Genomic DNA, 19,274 nt, shown 5'->3' with positions numbered 1-19,274 from the left:
TAAAAGGTCTGACCAGTTCCCTTCCTGTTTCAAAAGAATTAATCTTAGATATTGCTCTAGCTCTTGATTCACCCTTTCAGTTTAACCATCTGTCTCTGGATGATAGTTAGTGGAATATCTAGCCTCAATTCCTAACCCCGCCAAACTCTATAATAGCGGCCAGTTTGGTCCTCCATCCTGCCCATCTATTGCTCTTTGGGCAATTACTCTTACCAAATCTCTGTGATTTCCACTTAATCACGGAAACAGCGTGGTTTGCTTTTGAGGTTCTGACATTCTTTGACATAATCTGCTTTTGGCCATATCCTCCTTTGTCTGATTTTGTGACAACCACCTCATGATTTTTACTAAGTTTGTTGGTTAATTTGATGTATTCTATCTCTCTGTATTTCTTTTTTTTGCTTTTTGTAGTTCACTCGATGGTACAGTTTCTTAAAGTCCTCTGTCACTCTCTCATGAAATATGTCTATTGAGTATTTAGACATAGATGGAATGAATGTAGATTTTACTTTAAATGGGCTACTACCCACCCCTCGTTGTGTGATTTCCATTTGTAAAAGCTGCTCCTGAGTGGAGCTTACTGGTCTATGAAATTCATTCTCACTATTGGTCTCAGCATTTAGTGTTTGTGCAGTGAGCAGTACAGGAATATCAGAAACTTGTAGATTGCTTTTATTGCCCTGCTGTGATTGTTCGATTTGCCTCCATATATATATAAAAATTCATAGGCAAAATAACATGAATAGGCAACTTGCTTTTTCTTATTCAACCCTTTTAATGTGTGATGTCCAACTCATCATAAGTGGGATTTGTTTACACTTCCTTCAAGAGGTTGCATACCTGGTTCTCAAAAGCATGGCAACATCCATATACTACAATGGCACTTTTCGGTCCAAATGTAGCACACAGCAGATAATTTGTTTTAAACAAACACTTTTAAGTAGTAGCATATTTCTCTTACCTTGGTATTTATTCCAGAATTTTCTCTGTTGGAAGAAAAAGTGTTAGAAATAGTTTAGTATGTGGCATCTAGAAAAGATAAAAACTCTTAGAAATAACCGATGAGTATCTGTTTGACCAATGTATTCATGAATGAAATAGGCTAAGGGCCTGAAATCCTAACTTTCTGGTTGAAAAACACATTCACAATTTTCTACTAGAAAAGTATTTTTAAACAACGCTCACAATTTGGGACCAGAAACCTTTTTACAAACCTACCTTTGTACTAATGATTGGTTTGCAAAATATGGAATCAGAATGAGTAGTAATCAAATCTAATCAATTAATATTCATAGGTTAAGTCTCACTTTGTGGCTCAAATCGGTTGGCCACATTCACAGAGATGGTGGCTTGAATGGGTCAGCATACTCTGATGTCTGTGATTGAGTTAAAATACAACATTTTGTTTTTTTAGAAAAGCAGCCGCCTGTTTCTATAAAGGAAAAAGGACTGCTTTTTATTATTTTTTTTAACTTTTTTTTTTTTAATTCCTAGAGTTGTAGAATTGGCTGTGGTCAGCTGGGCCACTGCCTACTCCCCCAGAAAATGTTTCAAAATTCAGAAAGGAGATGAGGTCCAAAGGGTATTCTTTCGCTTTTCCAAATCAGCTACTACCCCAGCTTGGAGGTTGTAAATTTTCAGCGGTTTGCTATAGGTAAATTCTGTTTTCATACTATTAATATATTTGATAACGATTTAGTATTTGGAATGGATGCCCAAAACACACTGCTTTCAAAAACTAACTGGTATTGATTCAAAAATGCATTTTAGGGATGGGTAAACTTTGATTGACTCCTAAAATGTTTTTTGCTCATGGTCAAAAAAGTTTTTTCTGTTTTTGTGGTTGCAAACTTTAAATCAGAGTGTGTCTGCAAACACACAAATATTTAGCGCATCTCTGCCCTCATTAAGATATAGATGAGGCATTTGGAAATTATTGAAAGCTAGGAATGGGAAGGCCTCATTTTGAATCTTTCTTCACACATGAAATGTATTACGTTTGTCTCTGTCTTGCTGATTTTTATCTTATCTATGCGTGTTCTTAGACCTTTTCTAACTTCAGACACATATGCTCAAGATCAACATTGAAATGGGCTCTCAGCAACCACCGTGGGCTCAGGTTAAATATAAGTTCTCCACTCCTTAATGATCTAAATATCAACTGCGCTAAATTAATTTTCTGGGACATTCTATGCTGCCACATCAGATCCTGAACAGATTCCTTCAAACAAACTCATGCCCACTCCCCAGGATCAATTAGATGCCCTAATTGACCAGTCTGATAGTGCACTGTACCAACCCATTAAACCTCTGGTTGTAAAGTGAAGTGTGTCAGAATTGTTTACCATGTTTAAACAGTTTGGTGTTTCCCATGGAGTTAATTGGACCATCTTATCTGACATTAGAAGCTCTGGATATCCTTACCTGACTTTAATTCATTTTTTAGGAATATCTTCACTGTGATTGTGATTGCATGCACAACAAACACACCTTCAGACCAATTAGAATGATAATCATCAAAAGAAGGGGATATCTCTGTTTTTTCACAATTTATTCACTGGACACATTGGATCTATTATGATGTTGGGCAGACTTTTGTTCGCCCTACGTGTCACGGAAACTGGACCGACCGACCTACAGTCGGCGGTTCCGACTCATTATGATGCCACCAAACACTGTTCGGTTGCATACTCTCATTCCTCTATGGGAGCTCGTAAACCGGCCATAACACAAGCTCCCATAGAGGAATGGGAGCCTGTGTTCATCCCTGCACCATGCAGCAGGCACCTGAGGGTGCCTGCCACAGGGTGTAGGGATGAACACGGCACCCAACCAGAAGCTGCAGAGGCAACAGAGTCCCACATGGAAAGCTTGCCAGAGACCGAGCATCATAATACCAAGGGCAGAAAGGCCGTCCTTTGGAATTGCGGGCCAGCCTCCGACTGGCCGACTGGCTCCTTGAGCCCATCGGAAGCCAGCCGGAATGACAGACTGGTTTAATTTCCGACCACTAGCATTGTAATACGGCGGTCGGAAATTAAAGCGAGATGCCGCCCGGAAAGTTTCCAGGACGCATCGTAATAGGCCTCATTAAGTCTAAAACCAGTCTCCTCTATGACACATCTGGCTACAAAATGAGAGCCAAAGATATCTTAATTGTTCAGTGTGTTTTTTCACTTAATGAGCCAACACACAAATGTTCATCTTTTCTACCATCTCTTATTCTATACCTGCCTGCGAAAACCTTCTCTCATTCACTATCAGTTGACACTGCTAGGGCCAGATTTACTAGGGGCAACACTGGCACTCTTCTGATAGTAAGTGATGAAAAGTGTCACAAAGCATCACAATATGCCACAAACAGCAGCCATGGATCAACGTTCACTTGCAAAAATGGTTTTGCACTGAAAGTTGACCATCAAGTTGTGCCCAAGCCTCTACAAACAATTTCTCTGCTAATGTATGTAAGGGGGGCATGTATGGGCTGAGCCAGCACAAAAATCTTAGTGTTTTTATTAGGGGTGCGATCTACCTTTTACCCAAATCCTAACACCAAGGAAGAGCAGGCACAAGCAAGGAGCCAATCATTATCTTGCCTAATATAACTACATGTAACGTGTGCTAGACTTATGCACACATCTTACATCTCTGACCCCTATACTGGTGTCTATATATAGGAATTAGTACCGGAGGATGTACCTCTCATTCAAAAATCTATGCAAGACAGTGAAGATTTGCCTACATGCCATGGCTCAAATATGAGCCTTATCACCACACCTTTTATATTCGAGGTGGGTGACCCAATAAACCCTTGCGAGCTTGGGCTGAAACGTATTTTAGTAGATTTGCCAACAAGGGAATTTGTTAATACCTAAGGTACAGGTGGTTGATCGATCTGAACTTTTACGATTGGGACCAACTTAATTCAATTAAAACCTGTTATTAATCTATTTTGTCACTTCAGTCTTGACACAGTGGTAAATACTCACAAGGAAAAGGAAAAAGCTACACGGTGAATAGATTTAAAGAAATTTAACTTTATGTAAAGTTTTCATCATTCAGGGTACATTATTTTTATCTTCAGAGAAAAAAGAAAATAAATCAACAATATACAAATGGACAAGAAGTAAATTAATTGTTCTTAAAATCCAGTTGCGTTGTGTTCCACTCTTTATAGATGTATGATAGCGAATCTTGTTGATTACAAACAAAGATAACGTTGTACAGAATAAATCTGTTTAACAAGATGTGGATTTGTAAGTCGACGTTTTGGCCTTATCGTTGTAAAATCCTTAAGGCCATCTTCAGGACCTTCAATCTTTAAAACAATTATGAACCCCTGAGTGTCCACTTGATCGTCTCCTAACACCGGGTATGTGAGGAATTTGGATCTTTAAGTTTCCTTCTTTTGTTAAGGCGTGGACACGAAAAAGAAGTTGGATACTGCGTGCTTAGTCCGCGTCACCAATTTATTTTTTCAGTCGTCTGGTTTAGAATGCAGAACTTCATACGGCGTGGTGTAGTCTCGCGAGGAAGTTAGTCCTGGCGTGGGTGGGCTGCCACAGGACTGCTCGACCTGGATTCCAGTCAGAATCCGGCAGATAGTCTCATTATGGGTTTGGCTCTCTTGGAGCGGGACACTGATGTGACAGCCTGCTCCAAGACTGCCAAATTCATAATAAGGCCCTTAATGTAACTCAGTTCTCCATTCCTTTGGATTGAGCTTCTCTTCATCCTCTTCTCCAGGTGAATGTTTTTTTTAGCTAGGCAATCAGCTGTAAAACTTTTCTTTCCTGGCATATATCTTTCCTAATGGTTGTTCTATTGTAAATACACAACCACCTCAAAACGTGTGGCATGGCCTTACAGATCTGTCCTTTAATAGAGATCGGGTATATCTAAGTCTTACACCCAGTATAAAAGACATTCTCGAAACATACATCTTGTAATCCATGCAAACTAACATAAAATCTGGGCCTAATGGGTTATAGTATAATACAAGCCTGCCTTTTTTTAACCCTGTTCGGTGCTTCAGACGATCCCCGGCCGTCCGACGTCACAGTGGGCGTTTGCGGAGGATGGCCAGGGGCCGTCTCAAACACGCCCACTCCATTAAATCACACGCACCGTGGCGGAATTCGCGCTGCGGTCAACGGGTTAATGAATGACAAGAAAAAACAGTTCTTTGTTTTTGTCTACCCTCTCTTAGACTAAGGTTGTCTCCTCTCTGTACCCACTGGGATCAGTGGTCAAAATTGTCCTCCTCTGTATGTCAAATGTGAATAATGTAAGTAGTGAACAATGTAAGTAGTAGTATTTTAATTCCATATACACCTTGACACACTAATCACTCCATTCATGCCTCACATCCTAATAATTCCTCTAAATGGCAGATTTTTTGGCAACATGTATCACAAATTTGGCTTGCATAATCTTACAAAGGGGCAGGTTGACTGTTTCAATAATCCCTATATTAGGTGTAACCCATTCTTTTGAGGATTTGTGCACAAAATAAGCAGTGACTATCAATTGTATTTCTTCTGTCTCATGCTAAGAACTTTCTCCTGCAGGATTTTTAGAACATGCTCAATTTGTTGTCAGGCTCTATTTTGCCTTGCCAAAAAATCTAAACTCATCCGATTAAAGAAATTATTCAATATGTTTTAAAACCTATCAGAGTGATGGCCGGACTAAATATCATCTTTTAAAATGATGCGTATACTCAGGAGTAATGGAGGGTGTGATGTGACTCCTTGTCATAAAGAACACTGACATCAGGTAAAGATTAACTCTTGGTGTATTGTATCATTAGCTGAACACCCGAATAGAGACACAAGTGCATGCCATGTCAGGTCCAGATCAACTGTCTTTCCTAGAACATTCAAACACAAAGGCTCTTCCACATGGAACATCATGAATGTAAGATTCCAGATATATTACATAATAATAAGCAGAAGCAAATGCAATATGTGAAATAACAATAAGCAGAGGCAAATGCAATACGTAAATACTACATAGGTTTTTCCTTTAGAAAACAAAAGGTTTAAACTGAGAGAGAAAATGGTTAAGAAGAACAAGGGAAGAAAAGGACAGGGAAAAATAAGATGAAATAAGATAAGAATAGGCAAAAACAATGAAATAAAGAAGTGTAGTGAAAAACCAGAAAATGCAAAAATGTCAACAAATAAAAGACTAGGGGCCAGATGTAGGTAATTATATTTTACCGACTCATAAATACCGAATTTTACCGATTCGGTATTTATGAATCGGTAAAATAGAAGTTCCGAGATTTAGGTAAATCCAGATGTTGATTTACCGAATCGGTAAAAGTCGATATTTACTGATTCAGTAAATACCGACCGGTAATGCCCATTCATTCCTATGGGCTTTGAAGCCCATAGGAATGAATGGGCATTACCGATTCGGTATTTACCGAATCGGTAAATACCGATTTTCACAAGGGTGCAGGGGGTGTCACTTTGACACCCTCTAGCACCCCCAAAACAGGTTTGGGTGCCATGTGGCAGGCATACCTGCCCTAAGGGCAGGTCTGCCTGTCATATGGCACAGGTGTGCATGCACACATGTGCATGCACACCGGAATCGGTATTTTACCATCAAATAGAATTTGATGGTAAAATACCGATTTTGTAATGCTTGTGGGACTCAGAAGAGTCCCACCTACATATCAATTTTACCGAATCGGTAAAAACACCGATTCTGTATTTTACAGAATCGGTAAATTTACCGATCGGTAAATTTACAGATTCTGTAAAATACAGGGCCCTACATCTCAAATTGCATTTACCGGTCGGTAACGGCCGAATTCGGCCGTTACCGACCGGTAAATGCCTACCTACTTCTGGCCCTATATCACTAAACTCTATATCTATAAGGAATTTGAGTAACCTGTGAACTGCGTCTTAGGACAGGCTGTCCCGTACAATCTTTATGAACTTTATTTGTTGTTCCTTTACATAGATTGTCAAATTGACAACTTTTCACTAAGCGACACTTGTTCCACCAATGTCAGTTAATGAGTTTAACAGAGTTTCCTCTTACTTCACTTACTTTCACTGGTGGACTGAACTTAGACAATCCTTTCTTAGCATGAGTGGGTTTCTTGATGGAAACATAATCACCAGGATGTATGTCCACTACTTTGACATTTTTCTTTTTATCAAAATAGTATTTTGTTTACTCTGTACAATCTCTACTTGATGTCTGACATCCTCATCATGCCACTGTTGTCCTTTTATCCATTTACTCATCCATCCTGGACAGGACAAAGTGGAAGCTCTGCGACCACGTAGTAATTCAAAAGGGGAAACACCTGTTGTTGAATGGGGTGTAGTTCGGTAGAACCAAAGCATGCTTCTAACTGAACTACTTACAATACATTTATGAGTAAGAGCCCATTGAATACACTCTCCCAAAACCCTGTTCATGCGTTCTACCAAACCATTTGTTTGGGGATGATACAATGAACTTTTTAGGTGTTTTATACTGCATTTGGATAAATAATCCTCAACTTCTGTTGAAACAAATTGCGTTCCATTGTCCGTTACTAAAATTCTGGGAACCCTTCTTTTAAAAACACATCACTGAGGAATTCAACTACAGTTTTAGAAGAAACTTCTCTCACAAATTTTATTTCAGGCCACTTAGAATAATAATCCATAAGGACCAAAGCAAATCCTGATGACAAATCAAGTGCATGAAAAGGGCCAACAATATCTAAACCTAGTTTAATCCAAGGTGCAGAAGGTAATTCTATGGGTGACAAAGGTGGAGTATGTAGTTTGACAATTTTGTCACAACTTGAGCAGATAACACATGACTTTACAAAATCATCAATTTCTTTGTCCATTGAAGGCCACCAGAATGAAAGCCTCACTCTTTTTTTTGTTAAAGTAGAACCTAAATGTCCTTCATGTGCACATTTTATTAATTTTTCTCTCAAAGAAGACGGGGGTACTAACTTATCACTTCTTAATACTAATCCACTTTCAATTGTAAGTTCATCTGCTACTTGAAGAAAAGTTTTAAATTCAAAAATCAGATTTCTTCCTTTAGGCCACCCATTTTTGACGAATGTCGTAACTTTTTGTAAAGATACATCATTAAGTAAAGCTTGACGCCATTAATTTTCAGACACCGCACACAATTGGGGAAGATCAATGGCAGCTACAAGATATTCATCCTTATCTTCTTCATCCATATTACTAGCTTTCTCAATCATGTCAGAAGAATGAGAAAGAAAGTCAGAACAACCATATTTGCTCCCTGGAATGTACTCAGCAGAAAAATCAAACTGAAGTAGTTTCGATGACAAAACGTGCAATTCTGGGTGTGAACCCTCTCACATTTTTCCCACTAAGGATAAAAATTAAAGGTTTGTGATCAGTTTTGAGGCAGAACTTCCTCCCCCAAAGGAAATTCCTAAACTTCATTATAGCCCACCAGCAAGTCAAAGGTTCTTTCTCAATTACAGAGTATTTCATTTCAGCTGATGATAACACTCTAGAGGCAAAACCTATTGTGTTTAACTCCCCTTCTTTATTTTGAGAGAGTACTGCACCCAGATCCACATTACTTGCGTCCACAGTAAGGGTACACATCAAAGAGGGATCAAAATGTTTTAAGATGGATGGAGAACTTAATTGCTGTTTCACCCAATCAAAAACACCTTGACACTCCTTGTTCCACTCAAAGACATAACCCTTCACCAACATACGTGATAGTGGTCTTAGTTTAGTTGCAAAATTTTGGATGAACCTCGAGTAAAATTCACATAATCCCAAGAAGGATTTCAAAGTACTCTTGTCAGAGGGAGCTTTTGCATTGACAATGGATTCAACAAGACTGGAGTTAGGAAGAATCCCTTTTTGGTTAACTAAATGCCCCAAATAGTCAACTTCACTTGTAGCAAAAACACATTTGTCTCTGCCCAAAACTACTCCATTATTTTGAAACCTGGATAATACTTCTTTCAGTATAGCATCATGTGAACTTCTATCAGGAGCATGAATAAGTACATCATCCTGGAAAACAGAAAGTCCATTAATTCCATTCAACATGTTTGACATAACCCGTTGGAAAACGGATACCGCTGAGGCAAGCCAGAACGGCATACGCACATATTGGAAAGTTCCAAAAGGGGAAACAAAAGCAGTGAATGGTCTGGATTCTGGTGTTAATTCTACCTGGTGATAGGCAGATGCCAAATCTAATTTTGTGAAGACTTTCGCATCTTTCAAGCTAGACAATAGCTTATTTATGTTGGGAAGGGGATGTGAATCGACCCATATTTCTTTGTTGAGACAGCGAAGGTCCACACAAACTATTAGCTCTCCATTCTGTTTTCTTGCAACAACCAATGGAGACAACCACAAGGATGACTCTACTGGCTCTATAATGCCCTTAGCGCATAACATGTCAAGTTCTTTTTCTAGATCCTGTCTAATACTAAAAGGAACATTTCTGAGTTTATGCTTCACAGGACAGGCATCATCTTTTACGATGATTTTATGTTGGAAATTACTTATTTTTCCTAACTCACCAGAAAAAACATGTGGATAATCATTGATTAGATTTTCTAATTCAGGGCTGTCTCTCACTGCAACTACTTGATTCTTTGTACCAGGCCTGAGTACCATTCCAAATAAACCTTGGTGGAACCACCCTAAAACGTTTAACCCTTTATGTGCCACGTAGATCTTACCAAATATTTTCCTTCCCTTGAATTCCATAATTTCTTCAATGTATCCAGACAGATTTATTTCTCGTCCCTAATAGGAGACAGCTTTTCGATCTGGAGGAAGGAGAACTCTGTTCGGCCATGTTGTGTGATAGAGTTCAAGAGTAATCATTGAGATTCGTGCACCCAAATCAACCAAAAGATTAAGTACACGATCTCCTACTTGAATGTTTATATAAGGATCAACACATAAGACAGGGTCACCTGTGACAACACCGTCATCTTGAACAACTACTACCATGTTACTTAGATCTTTGGTAATAAATTCCTCATCATCACATAAAGTATCTTCATCAACCACACATTTTACAGGAGCAGGTTTTTGACTGAATCTATTTTTACCTGTTTGACATACCTTTGCGAAATGTCCTACTTTGTTGCAAATTTTACATGTCACAAATTTTGCTGGACAATTACCATTAGTGCCATGTGGTTTATAACCACACCTAAAACAAATATTCCCCATGAGAGGGAGAGGCCAGGGAAGACGGGAGAGAGGGGCATTCTACCGACCGACAGTACTGGAGACCAACTATCCAACACTGTATAATAGGTTCAGCTCTCTGGACATGATTGATTGACTCCATCCATTACGGAGGCGGCCGATCCATCACTTGCATAGGGTAGAACAGCCGGGTAAGATTTCCCCTCCTAGTCGAAGTATCTCTTACAATTCAGGGGCCAAGTCTGTAGATTTACAGTATGACAATGAAAGCCAACCCCCTATACTTGAGTCATTATCTAGAGATATGCAACTTCCAGCTAGACAGGGCGATTTTATTCATAATGTAATGTTGCCAGCTAGTTTAACTGGCCTGGGGAGCTTTCCAAGTTCCCCTTCTAACCCCGAACAACTTGGGTCATTATCTCGAAATATCCAATCTTCATCTATAATGGGTGTACTACCCCATACTGAATTACTGCCGGTTAGTTTATTCGGCCAGGGGGTTATTCCAAGTCCCAATTATAATCCGAAACTAGCTTCAGTGAAGATACTCTCGTGGAATTCGGCCGGTCTCGGAAACAAGCTTGACTCAACAGATTGGAACACATTTATAGATTTAAAAGATATATGTATGTTCCAAGAAACTTGGGCAAGAGAGGAACACACCCGCCCTGGTTTTGCAGTATTCTCCATCCCTGCACGATGGGGGGGTAAGGGGCGTCCCTCTGGTGGCCTTGACACCTGGGTGGCAACCCACCTGGGTTGCAAGGCAACATCCTATCCCACAGCTTCTGAGGACGTTCAATGCGTCCTCTTGGAATGGTCTAACTCCATTAAATTTGCAGTAATAAATGTCTACTCTAGGCCGGTAAACATCCCCAGAGAGTCAAGTACCATTGAGGAACTTTCCACTTTCCTCAATGATTTTCCCAAGGATATGCCTTTTGTGGTGGGGGGCGATTTGAACTGCCACTTTGAGCCACTATCAGGATTATTAGATGGACCGACGATGGAGGAGGATGCGCTCTGGCTAGTGCCTCCCACGGCGGCTCCTCCTCCTAGAGCTTGGACACCTTTGGCAGTCCAGATCACTGCCTTGACCCTTAAACACCCCACTAGGGCTTGTAATGGGCGCCTGAAGTCTGATATCCCTCCCAAATGTACATACAATAAAGTTGGGATGGAGTCGAGATTGGACTATATTTTAGTCCAATCGTCCTCCTGGTCCAAAATTAATGATTTTAGGGTGATAGAAAGGGACGACAGCGACCACAATGCGCTGGAACTAGAATATTTTTTGCCGGGTCAACCCAATTAACAAAGGGCTGGTGAAGATACAGGCACTACAGGGTTGTCCCTGACAAACAACAGACGCAGAGTGAGGTGGGCAAAACTAGCCGATAACCCTGAAAAGGTTTCGAAGTTGTACGGCTATGTTATCCCCATACTAGAAAAGGTGAGTGCACTATTGGTACAATCTAATGTCCAAGAGATGCACACAAAACTGCGGTCTACTCACGAGGACCTTATAAAGAATACTGCTGAAGTCCTCTTTGCCCCAGTAAAAACTGGGGGCAGTATGCGCCACTGCCCAAAGTGGTACACTGCCGCCTGCCGAAAGGCTAAAAGAGATCTAATGATCTCTCTAAAGCAGGGTAACAATAGATCCATAATACAGGCAAAGAGAAGGGACTACAAGTGCCTGATTACCCATGCAAAGGCGGAATGGGACCAGGAGAAATTGGAGAATCTCACCGCTACACTAGCGGTGAGGGACTCCCGCAAATTCTGGCGAATCGTAAACACGGGCTCTGGTGAGCTACCCTCGGCTATTGAACCCAATATTTCAGTTAGGGTTTGGCAAAAACATTTTCAAGCTCTCTATACAGGAGCCGAGGTGGATCCAGATGGGGCCGCAATTGATCTGCTGATGAACGGCGGCCCGCATCTGGAGGGGAACCTGTTTGTGGAGGAAGAGGGCCGGACGGCTATCTCAGGGCTGGCATCTGGTAAAGCTCCAGGCCTGGATGGGCTCCCGGGCGACCTCTTCAAGCAACAGCCAGACGTTTGGGCTCCCTATCTCCTGACAATTTTTAATGCCGTCTTGAGGGGTATGGAGGTGCGCTGTACTTGGCTGGGCGCAGAGATTGTCCCTATATATAAGAAGGGCTCTCCTCTGCTCCCAGCCAACTATAGGCCCATCAGTCTCATCGATGTCCCTCATAAGTTATTCGGGAGACTGATATTAGATCGCCTCCAAGATTGGATTGAAGAGTTTTCTATTCTGAGCCCATACCAGGCAGGATTAGGAAGGAAAACCTCAACAACGGATCAGATCTTCGGTCTCAATCTCCTATTCTGGAAAACCGCTATAATCGAAGGTGGCAGCTTATACGCGGTCTTTGTAGACCTGCGGGCCGCCTTCGATCTGGTGCCAAGACATAAATTGTGGCCTGTGTTGGCGGAGATGGGTATCCCATCCGATATCCTGAATATCCTCATAAGACTCCATCAAGATAACTTTGCAAGGGTTAGGTGTGGCAGGAATGGGATGCTATCACCAAGATTCCCCGTTGACAGAGGGGTGAGACAGGGTTGTGTGCTTGCACCCACTCTGTTCTGCCTCTTTGTCAACCGGGTAATCGCCCATCTAACCAGGATCAAGGACATCGACGCCCCAAGGCTCAATGGCAGCAGGGTGCCCGCTATTATGTTTGCGGACGACACCCTGCTGCTGTCTAAATCCCCGACTGGGATACAACGAGTTCTGGATGGTTTTGTGGCATTTTGTGGGGAGCGAGGGCTGGAGATCAATGCTTCAAAGACTAAGTATATGATCTTTAGCCCCCCATCCTTAAGGTGCCCTAACCCAATTATAGGCACATAGAGACTAGAGAGGGTTCACACATTTGAGTATCTAGGGGTGACTCTCAATCAAAACATGACCTGGGACACTCCCCGTATAAAGGCCAATCTTAAATTGGCGAATCTTACAGGTGGTATCACCAGGATATCAAATAGATCGACTTACAAACCCCTCGGCCCAGCTCTTGAGATATATAAAATGCAGGCGAGGGGGGCAGTCATACATGGTGGAGAATTGTGGGGGTATACACCGGTTTTAAATCTGACGATTACAGAAAACATGTTCATCAGGCAGCTGGTAGCTTTACCTTCCAGCACCCCGCTCCTTCCCCTCAGGCTCGATTTGGGCCTTAGACGAATAGAGGAAGAATTGGGTTTAAAACCACTATCATTTTGGTGGCGACTTTGGACTACTCCAGAGCTCCTGTCATACAGGATGGAGCTGAAGGAATTTTTAAGCTTGTTAAATGCAAATAAAACTCCATGGTTAAAATACATAAAAACTACATGCGAGAACTTGGGAAGGCCAGAGTTATGGTCAGACCCTGAAAATGCTTGTAGTAAGGTTACACAAAAGCACCTATCCAGGGAATACTATGAGTTAAAATTAAATATTTCATTGAGTAAGGTGGACTTGGGGTCCTTATCTAGGTCATTTATTCAATCCAAAGATTTATATCTCTTCGAACATGCCCTAGATGACATTTGTCCAACCTTGACCAGGAAATTGTTCTTACAGTGAAGGTATGGCACTCTTCCTCTTAGAGTATTTACAAGTACTTGGTCTCCCTCTCCCTCCCCTGAGCAATGTCCTGCATGCCCATCCCAAGTAGAAAATGAAATACATGTTGCATTTTTTTGTAAAGCTTATCAAAAACATAGAAAGTACTGGCTTCTCCCTCTTCTTGAAAACCTAGGCTTCAGGCAATGCATCCCAGCCTATAGAATACTAAAAAACGGATTTATCACCACCAATTGTGTTTGCGCTAGCCAAATTCTTAACTGCCATGTGGTATACGCGTACTCGCTATATACAGAATCCCGTTAGAGACTCACTATTGGCCTCTTAATCACTTTTTGTATAGACCAGGCCAAAATTGTATGATCTGTAATGGCTTCTATCACTCCTCAGAAATGTGAATTTCCGTAGTATGTAGTTGTCAGACTTGTACCCTGCACTAGCACTTTCAAATTGGAACAACAAGATGATAACTGTAAATTATTGGTTTTAACTCCCCTTTTATGTATATGTATCATATTATGAATGTTTTAAAATCTATGATGCACATCTTTTATGATCCAAGTGATCGAAATAAAGATTTAAATGAAAAAAAAAACAAATATTAGTTTTAGAAAAAAATGAATTATGTTTGTCAAATGACTGCTGTCCTTCAGATGCTTAGTTGTAGGTCATTTTAGTTTCTTTTACTTTTACAGCCGTAATAGCTTCATTCTTCTTTTCCTCCAATTCTTTTACAGAGATCTGTGACGTTTCAATACATTTCGCTACTCTAATTGTTTCTTCCAGAGTAGGATTTCCCAATGTTAACAGTTTTTTTTTTTTATGGATTTATCCGTACATTTAGCTATGAATTGATCTCGTACAAGTTGGTCTGCAAAATTCTCAAATTGACAGTCTGAAACAAGACTTCTTAAAGCTGTAATATAATTGTCAACATCTTCACCAGTGTTTTGTGTGCATAAAAAAAATGTGTGTCGAAGAACTACTAAACTAGGTTGAACATCAAATCTTGTTTGTAGTTTTTTTATTGTTTCTTGATACTCATCAAGAATTTCACCCTCCACCGGCACTGGATTAGGAAGATGTTTTAAAATTTCTCTCCCTTCATACCCCAACGAATGTAATAAGATGTACTTCTTCCTTTCAGCACGAAATCTCATAGCACCAATTGCGCCAAGATACCATCGAACCACTTCCGCCATTTAATAGGTGGATCTCCTGGAGTTTCTAAAAATGGAGTGGGTGGTGAAACTGCTTGCATAGTTATTAAAAGGAGATGAATACAAAATTAGGATAATTCACATATGTATACCTGTAAATAAAAAATAAATAAAGTTAACCAAATGTTTTCTCTAAAATGGTTGTGAAAAATCCTCTTTTCCTTTTAATGATATTGATGGTATTTTACCATAATAATTCACAGATGCTTTATTATGGATGTCCATTAGATGGCAGTATTGCTATGAATTTCATAGGATAGTGTGGAAAAGGAAAGTCTGTATTTGTTTTAATTAAAACTCCCTTCGTTTATTATTCCATATTTTATACTGAAAGATATTTCAAGACAAACGCTATTATGACACGTGTCCTTTTCTCATGAAGAAGGGACTCTCTATGACGACAGTCTTTGCAAAGTTCTATCGTTCTCTTCTGTGGAGAGAGAAACCTCTTATGACGTCAGTCCTTTGTTTTCTCATGCGCTTCACCAATGGAACGCATACGTGCTTTTCACTCGAGATCACACGCACGTTTATTTACGTTTTCTACAGTTGCTGGAACGCATGTCTAACTTTTGTGTTCCAGCATTGAAGAAACCCTTTTTCTTGTGCTTTGCTCACAATTATTTTAATGCGGGCAAAATTAATCTCCCCGAAAGCATGCGCGGCTTACCGGAATCTATCGGGTGAATTACTTCTTCTTTAAACCGCTTCTTCAATAACAGTGTGGAGCTTTAACGATGCACAGCCAATCTTTAGGTATTTTTCAGGATTGCTGTTCTGCCGCGTTCCTGACACCATTGAAGATCGAGGTTGCTCAGTAAACTTATTCCGGACATGCAATCATCCATGTACACATCTTCTTCTTTCCTTTTTTTTTTTTTGATAGAAGAATAATTTGCCGCTACTTCGTGGGTTCTTGTGGGTTGTTCAGCTCCCGTCGCCAAAAAGATGTCATAAAGAACACTGACATCAGGTAAAGATTAACTCTTGGTTTATTGTATCATTAGCTGAACACCCGAACAGAGACACAAGTGCATGCCATGTCAGGTCCAGATCAACTGTCTTTCCTTGAACATTCAAACACAAAGGCTCTTCCACATGGAACATCATGAATGTAAGATTCCAGATGTATTACATTACAATAAGCAGAAGCAAATGCAATATGTGAAATAACAATAAGTAGAGGCAAATGCAATATGTAAATACTACACTCCTCAAACGTCACTACTTGGAAGAATACAGATGAAAGGGCTATTGTAGAAGACATTTGAGCCTTGTACAAAGTAGTTATCACTTCATTTATTGAGGAAGCAAATAATGATCCATCTATAACTGTCTATTGAGGTCTTTCAAGTTGATGCATATTCTTAATACATTTTCATTGTTTGCTACAAAGTTATATAAACCTTCAAAGGTTAGAACCTTTGAAATAGTTATACCTGTTTCAATAAACACATTTAAAACATGTAGAATCATTTTAATAAAGGCCGTGTTTATTAGAAATCTTTAAAAGTTATAACGTTTATAATCGGGACACCAACGTTTATAACACGTATTCTGGTTATTCATAAGCTTCCCAAGGAAGAGAATGTATGGAAGGCTATTAAGGTGTACAGCACCAGTAAGAATCCTAAGGGAGACCGCGTGTCATCACGATTTTTGACACATCCAGGAAGATTCTTAGTGTCACTGCAGTTGGTGATGGAAGGGCATGCTCATGGAATCCATAGGTGAAGAGGGAATAGTTATGGTGCCTAAAATCAACAAGGAGAACCATAGGTACTTATTACGAATGTGGTGGTCTAGTCTGCCAGACTCACAGGTGTGTGGCAGTGGCGGTCTTCCGGCCACCATATCACAACCAGGGTGGTCAGGCCACCCGGGGGCCATCACTGCTGCCAGAGATCAGGGATTCCTGGTAGTGTTGCAGCAGTGTTGAGGCCGCAATAGGCTTGGGGGGGGCACTGCGGTCTCGCCAAATATATTATGAGTTACCTCACTGCCACACTTTACATGGTAGTGTGACCACCATGAAAAGTGTGGCAGTGAGAAAACAAAGAGGGGTAGGCTCCCCATGTGCGCCCTGCACCATGGAGTGCACACAGGGGGGCACATGTTGTTCACTCAGGAAGCATGCACAGTGTTACCTGCAGGGCACATACTGCAGCAGTCCATGCCATGTATGTTCTGATTTTGACATTCCCAATGCGGTGCCTATTTCATAGGCAATTCAGTGGGAACACCAAAGTACTGCCCGCCAGGTAGAAGGTAACTCCTAATCTGGCGGGTGGTTCAACCATAGATTTGGCGGGGCAGGCGATCCCGCTCTCCCACCACCAAACTTGTAATAAGGGGAGGAGGAGTTTCGCGCGCGACCAAGATGGCTGCGTGAGCTTAGGGCTCCCGAGACCCTTGCAACCTCCCGCATCTATCCTGTCTTATATCCTGTTCTTCATCGATGTCTTTGTGAAGACGAACCACGAGTGAGGCGAAACCTGCATTCTGCTTTTCAATCGGACCCCGGGAGCCGGAGTTACGGTGCCTTGAAAATTGCGGCCTATGCCTCCGTGATGCCCAGCTGTGGAGTTGCCATACTACCCGAGCTGTAGTTGAACAACAGCGGCCTAAGGGAATTGGCGTGATCGGTCTGATTGGTTTCACTTTCGGTTTTGACTTCAAAGCACCCAGTGCCTGGGAACGAGTCTACCCCTGTGTCTACGGTCAGCTGCCGGGTCACCCACAAATTTAATTCTGATCATTTTGACCGGTTTTGGAGAACTTTCGACTTGTGCCCTCTGGCCGGGGCTGTTTTCGCCCGAGGGCGCCGGAGGTCGCCATCTTTCTGTCTGGCTTATCATATCACACTGGCACACCTCCCCTGATGGCGGGGAAACCGGAGGGTGACAGGCTTAGACCTAAGAACACTCGACGGGGTGGCTCTATTCAAGCCAACAGTATGGATCGCTATACCCAGCCTAAGGGCTCTCCCGGGGGAGCGGGCATGAGGGAGTTGCCTACTACAGCGATCGAGCCGACCTTGCAAGATGTCATGGCCGCGAATGATGGAATCAAAACCTCATTAGGACACCAAATTGAGGCTCCCGCCCATAAACTTGACACTGTGGCGATTGATGTCAATCTGATCCGTGCAGATCTGGGCAAAACTAATGAGAAAGTTAAATCTTTGGACATTAAGACATCCAGTCTGACGGAAGATGTCACTGGTCTGCAAACAGATGTCCGTCGCTTGAAGACCAACAGTGATCTCCTCATACGTTGTCTCGAGGATTACGAGGGGAGGGCTCGCCGGAACAATGTCCGTATCATAGGGGTCCCAGAAAAAGCAGAAGATCCGGCAGCGGACCTCTTTGTTGAGGACTTAATTGTTCGCCATCTCGCGCCTAAGGGACTGAGTAAGTTCTTTACGATCGAACGTGCTCACAGAGTTCCGGGTGGTCGCCCGAAGTTGGGAGCCCCGCCACGGCCTATAATAGCCAGGATCCTCAATTTTCGAGACAGGGACGCTATCCTGCAGGCCTCACGGATGAGTGGCCCCACTAAGTTTGAAAACACCACTGTCAGCTTCTACCCGGATTTCACCCAATCGGTCCAGAGGCAAAGACTTGGCTTCATGGGTGTGAAGAGAAGATTGTGAGACATGAACCTCAAATATGCCATGCTTTTTCCAGCTAAGTTACGAAATGAACATGCAGAGCGAACTTATTTTTTCGATCGTCCGGAGGTGGTGGCCGACTGGCTTGATAATCTATTGAATCAGCCTCCCTCGGAGCAACAGTCTGGTGGAGCGGAGGGAGGACCGACAGAACAGGAGTAGGTGCCAGCAGATGGTATCCTAGGGTCCCTGCTAGCCTCGAACAGTGGTTCGATCATACTGACAAATGACTCAATATGCGTTTCGGGGGTTGCGGGGTCAATAGTGGGTCTTTTTCCTCCTCTGTGTTTCTTCATGTAGCTTAGTTAGATGGGGGGGCGACAGGCACACTGCAGGTTTGGGTGGTTTTCTAATGTTATGCAGGGGTGCAGGGTGGGGGGTGTTGTAACAGGGTGTTGCTGGGGGGGTTGGGGGGTTTTGTTGGGGAACGTGTGTATTTTTTTTGCAAGGCAATGTATCCATGACTAACTTGAACAAGGTGCTGTTTTCTTCCAGGGGATGGATCTTCTTTCTCTTTCGGGATGGGGGGTAGAGGGCTTAAATTGATGAGTTGGAATGTTAATGGTCTG

At 41.8% G+C, this 19,274-nt stretch overlaps 1 protein-coding gene across 2 annotated transcripts in view; it reads right to left on the bottom strand.

The window, feature by feature from the left end:
• LOC144772974 (coagulation factor X-like) overlaps window positions 1-19,274 on the bottom strand; it is a 484,958-nt gene that overhangs the window by 381,440 nt on the left and 84,244 nt on the right. For both annotated transcript variants that reach the window (XM_078657697.1, XM_078657696.1), the window contains exon 3: window positions 962-986. In XM_078657697.1, the coding sequence (XP_078513823.1) occupies window positions 962-986 (25 nt within the window). The remainder of the gene's footprint in view (window positions 1-961; window positions 987-19,274) is intronic.

This window comes from Lissotriton helveticus, chromosome 8 (assembly GCF_964261635.1).
Source record: "Lissotriton helveticus chromosome 8, aLisHel1.1, whole genome shotgun sequence".
Classification (NCBI taxonomy): Eukaryota; Metazoa; Chordata; class Amphibia; order Caudata; family Salamandridae; genus Lissotriton; species Lissotriton helveticus.
The sequence above is the reverse complement of the archived record's forward strand: the minus strand, read 5'-3'. Positions and strand labels throughout refer to the sequence as shown.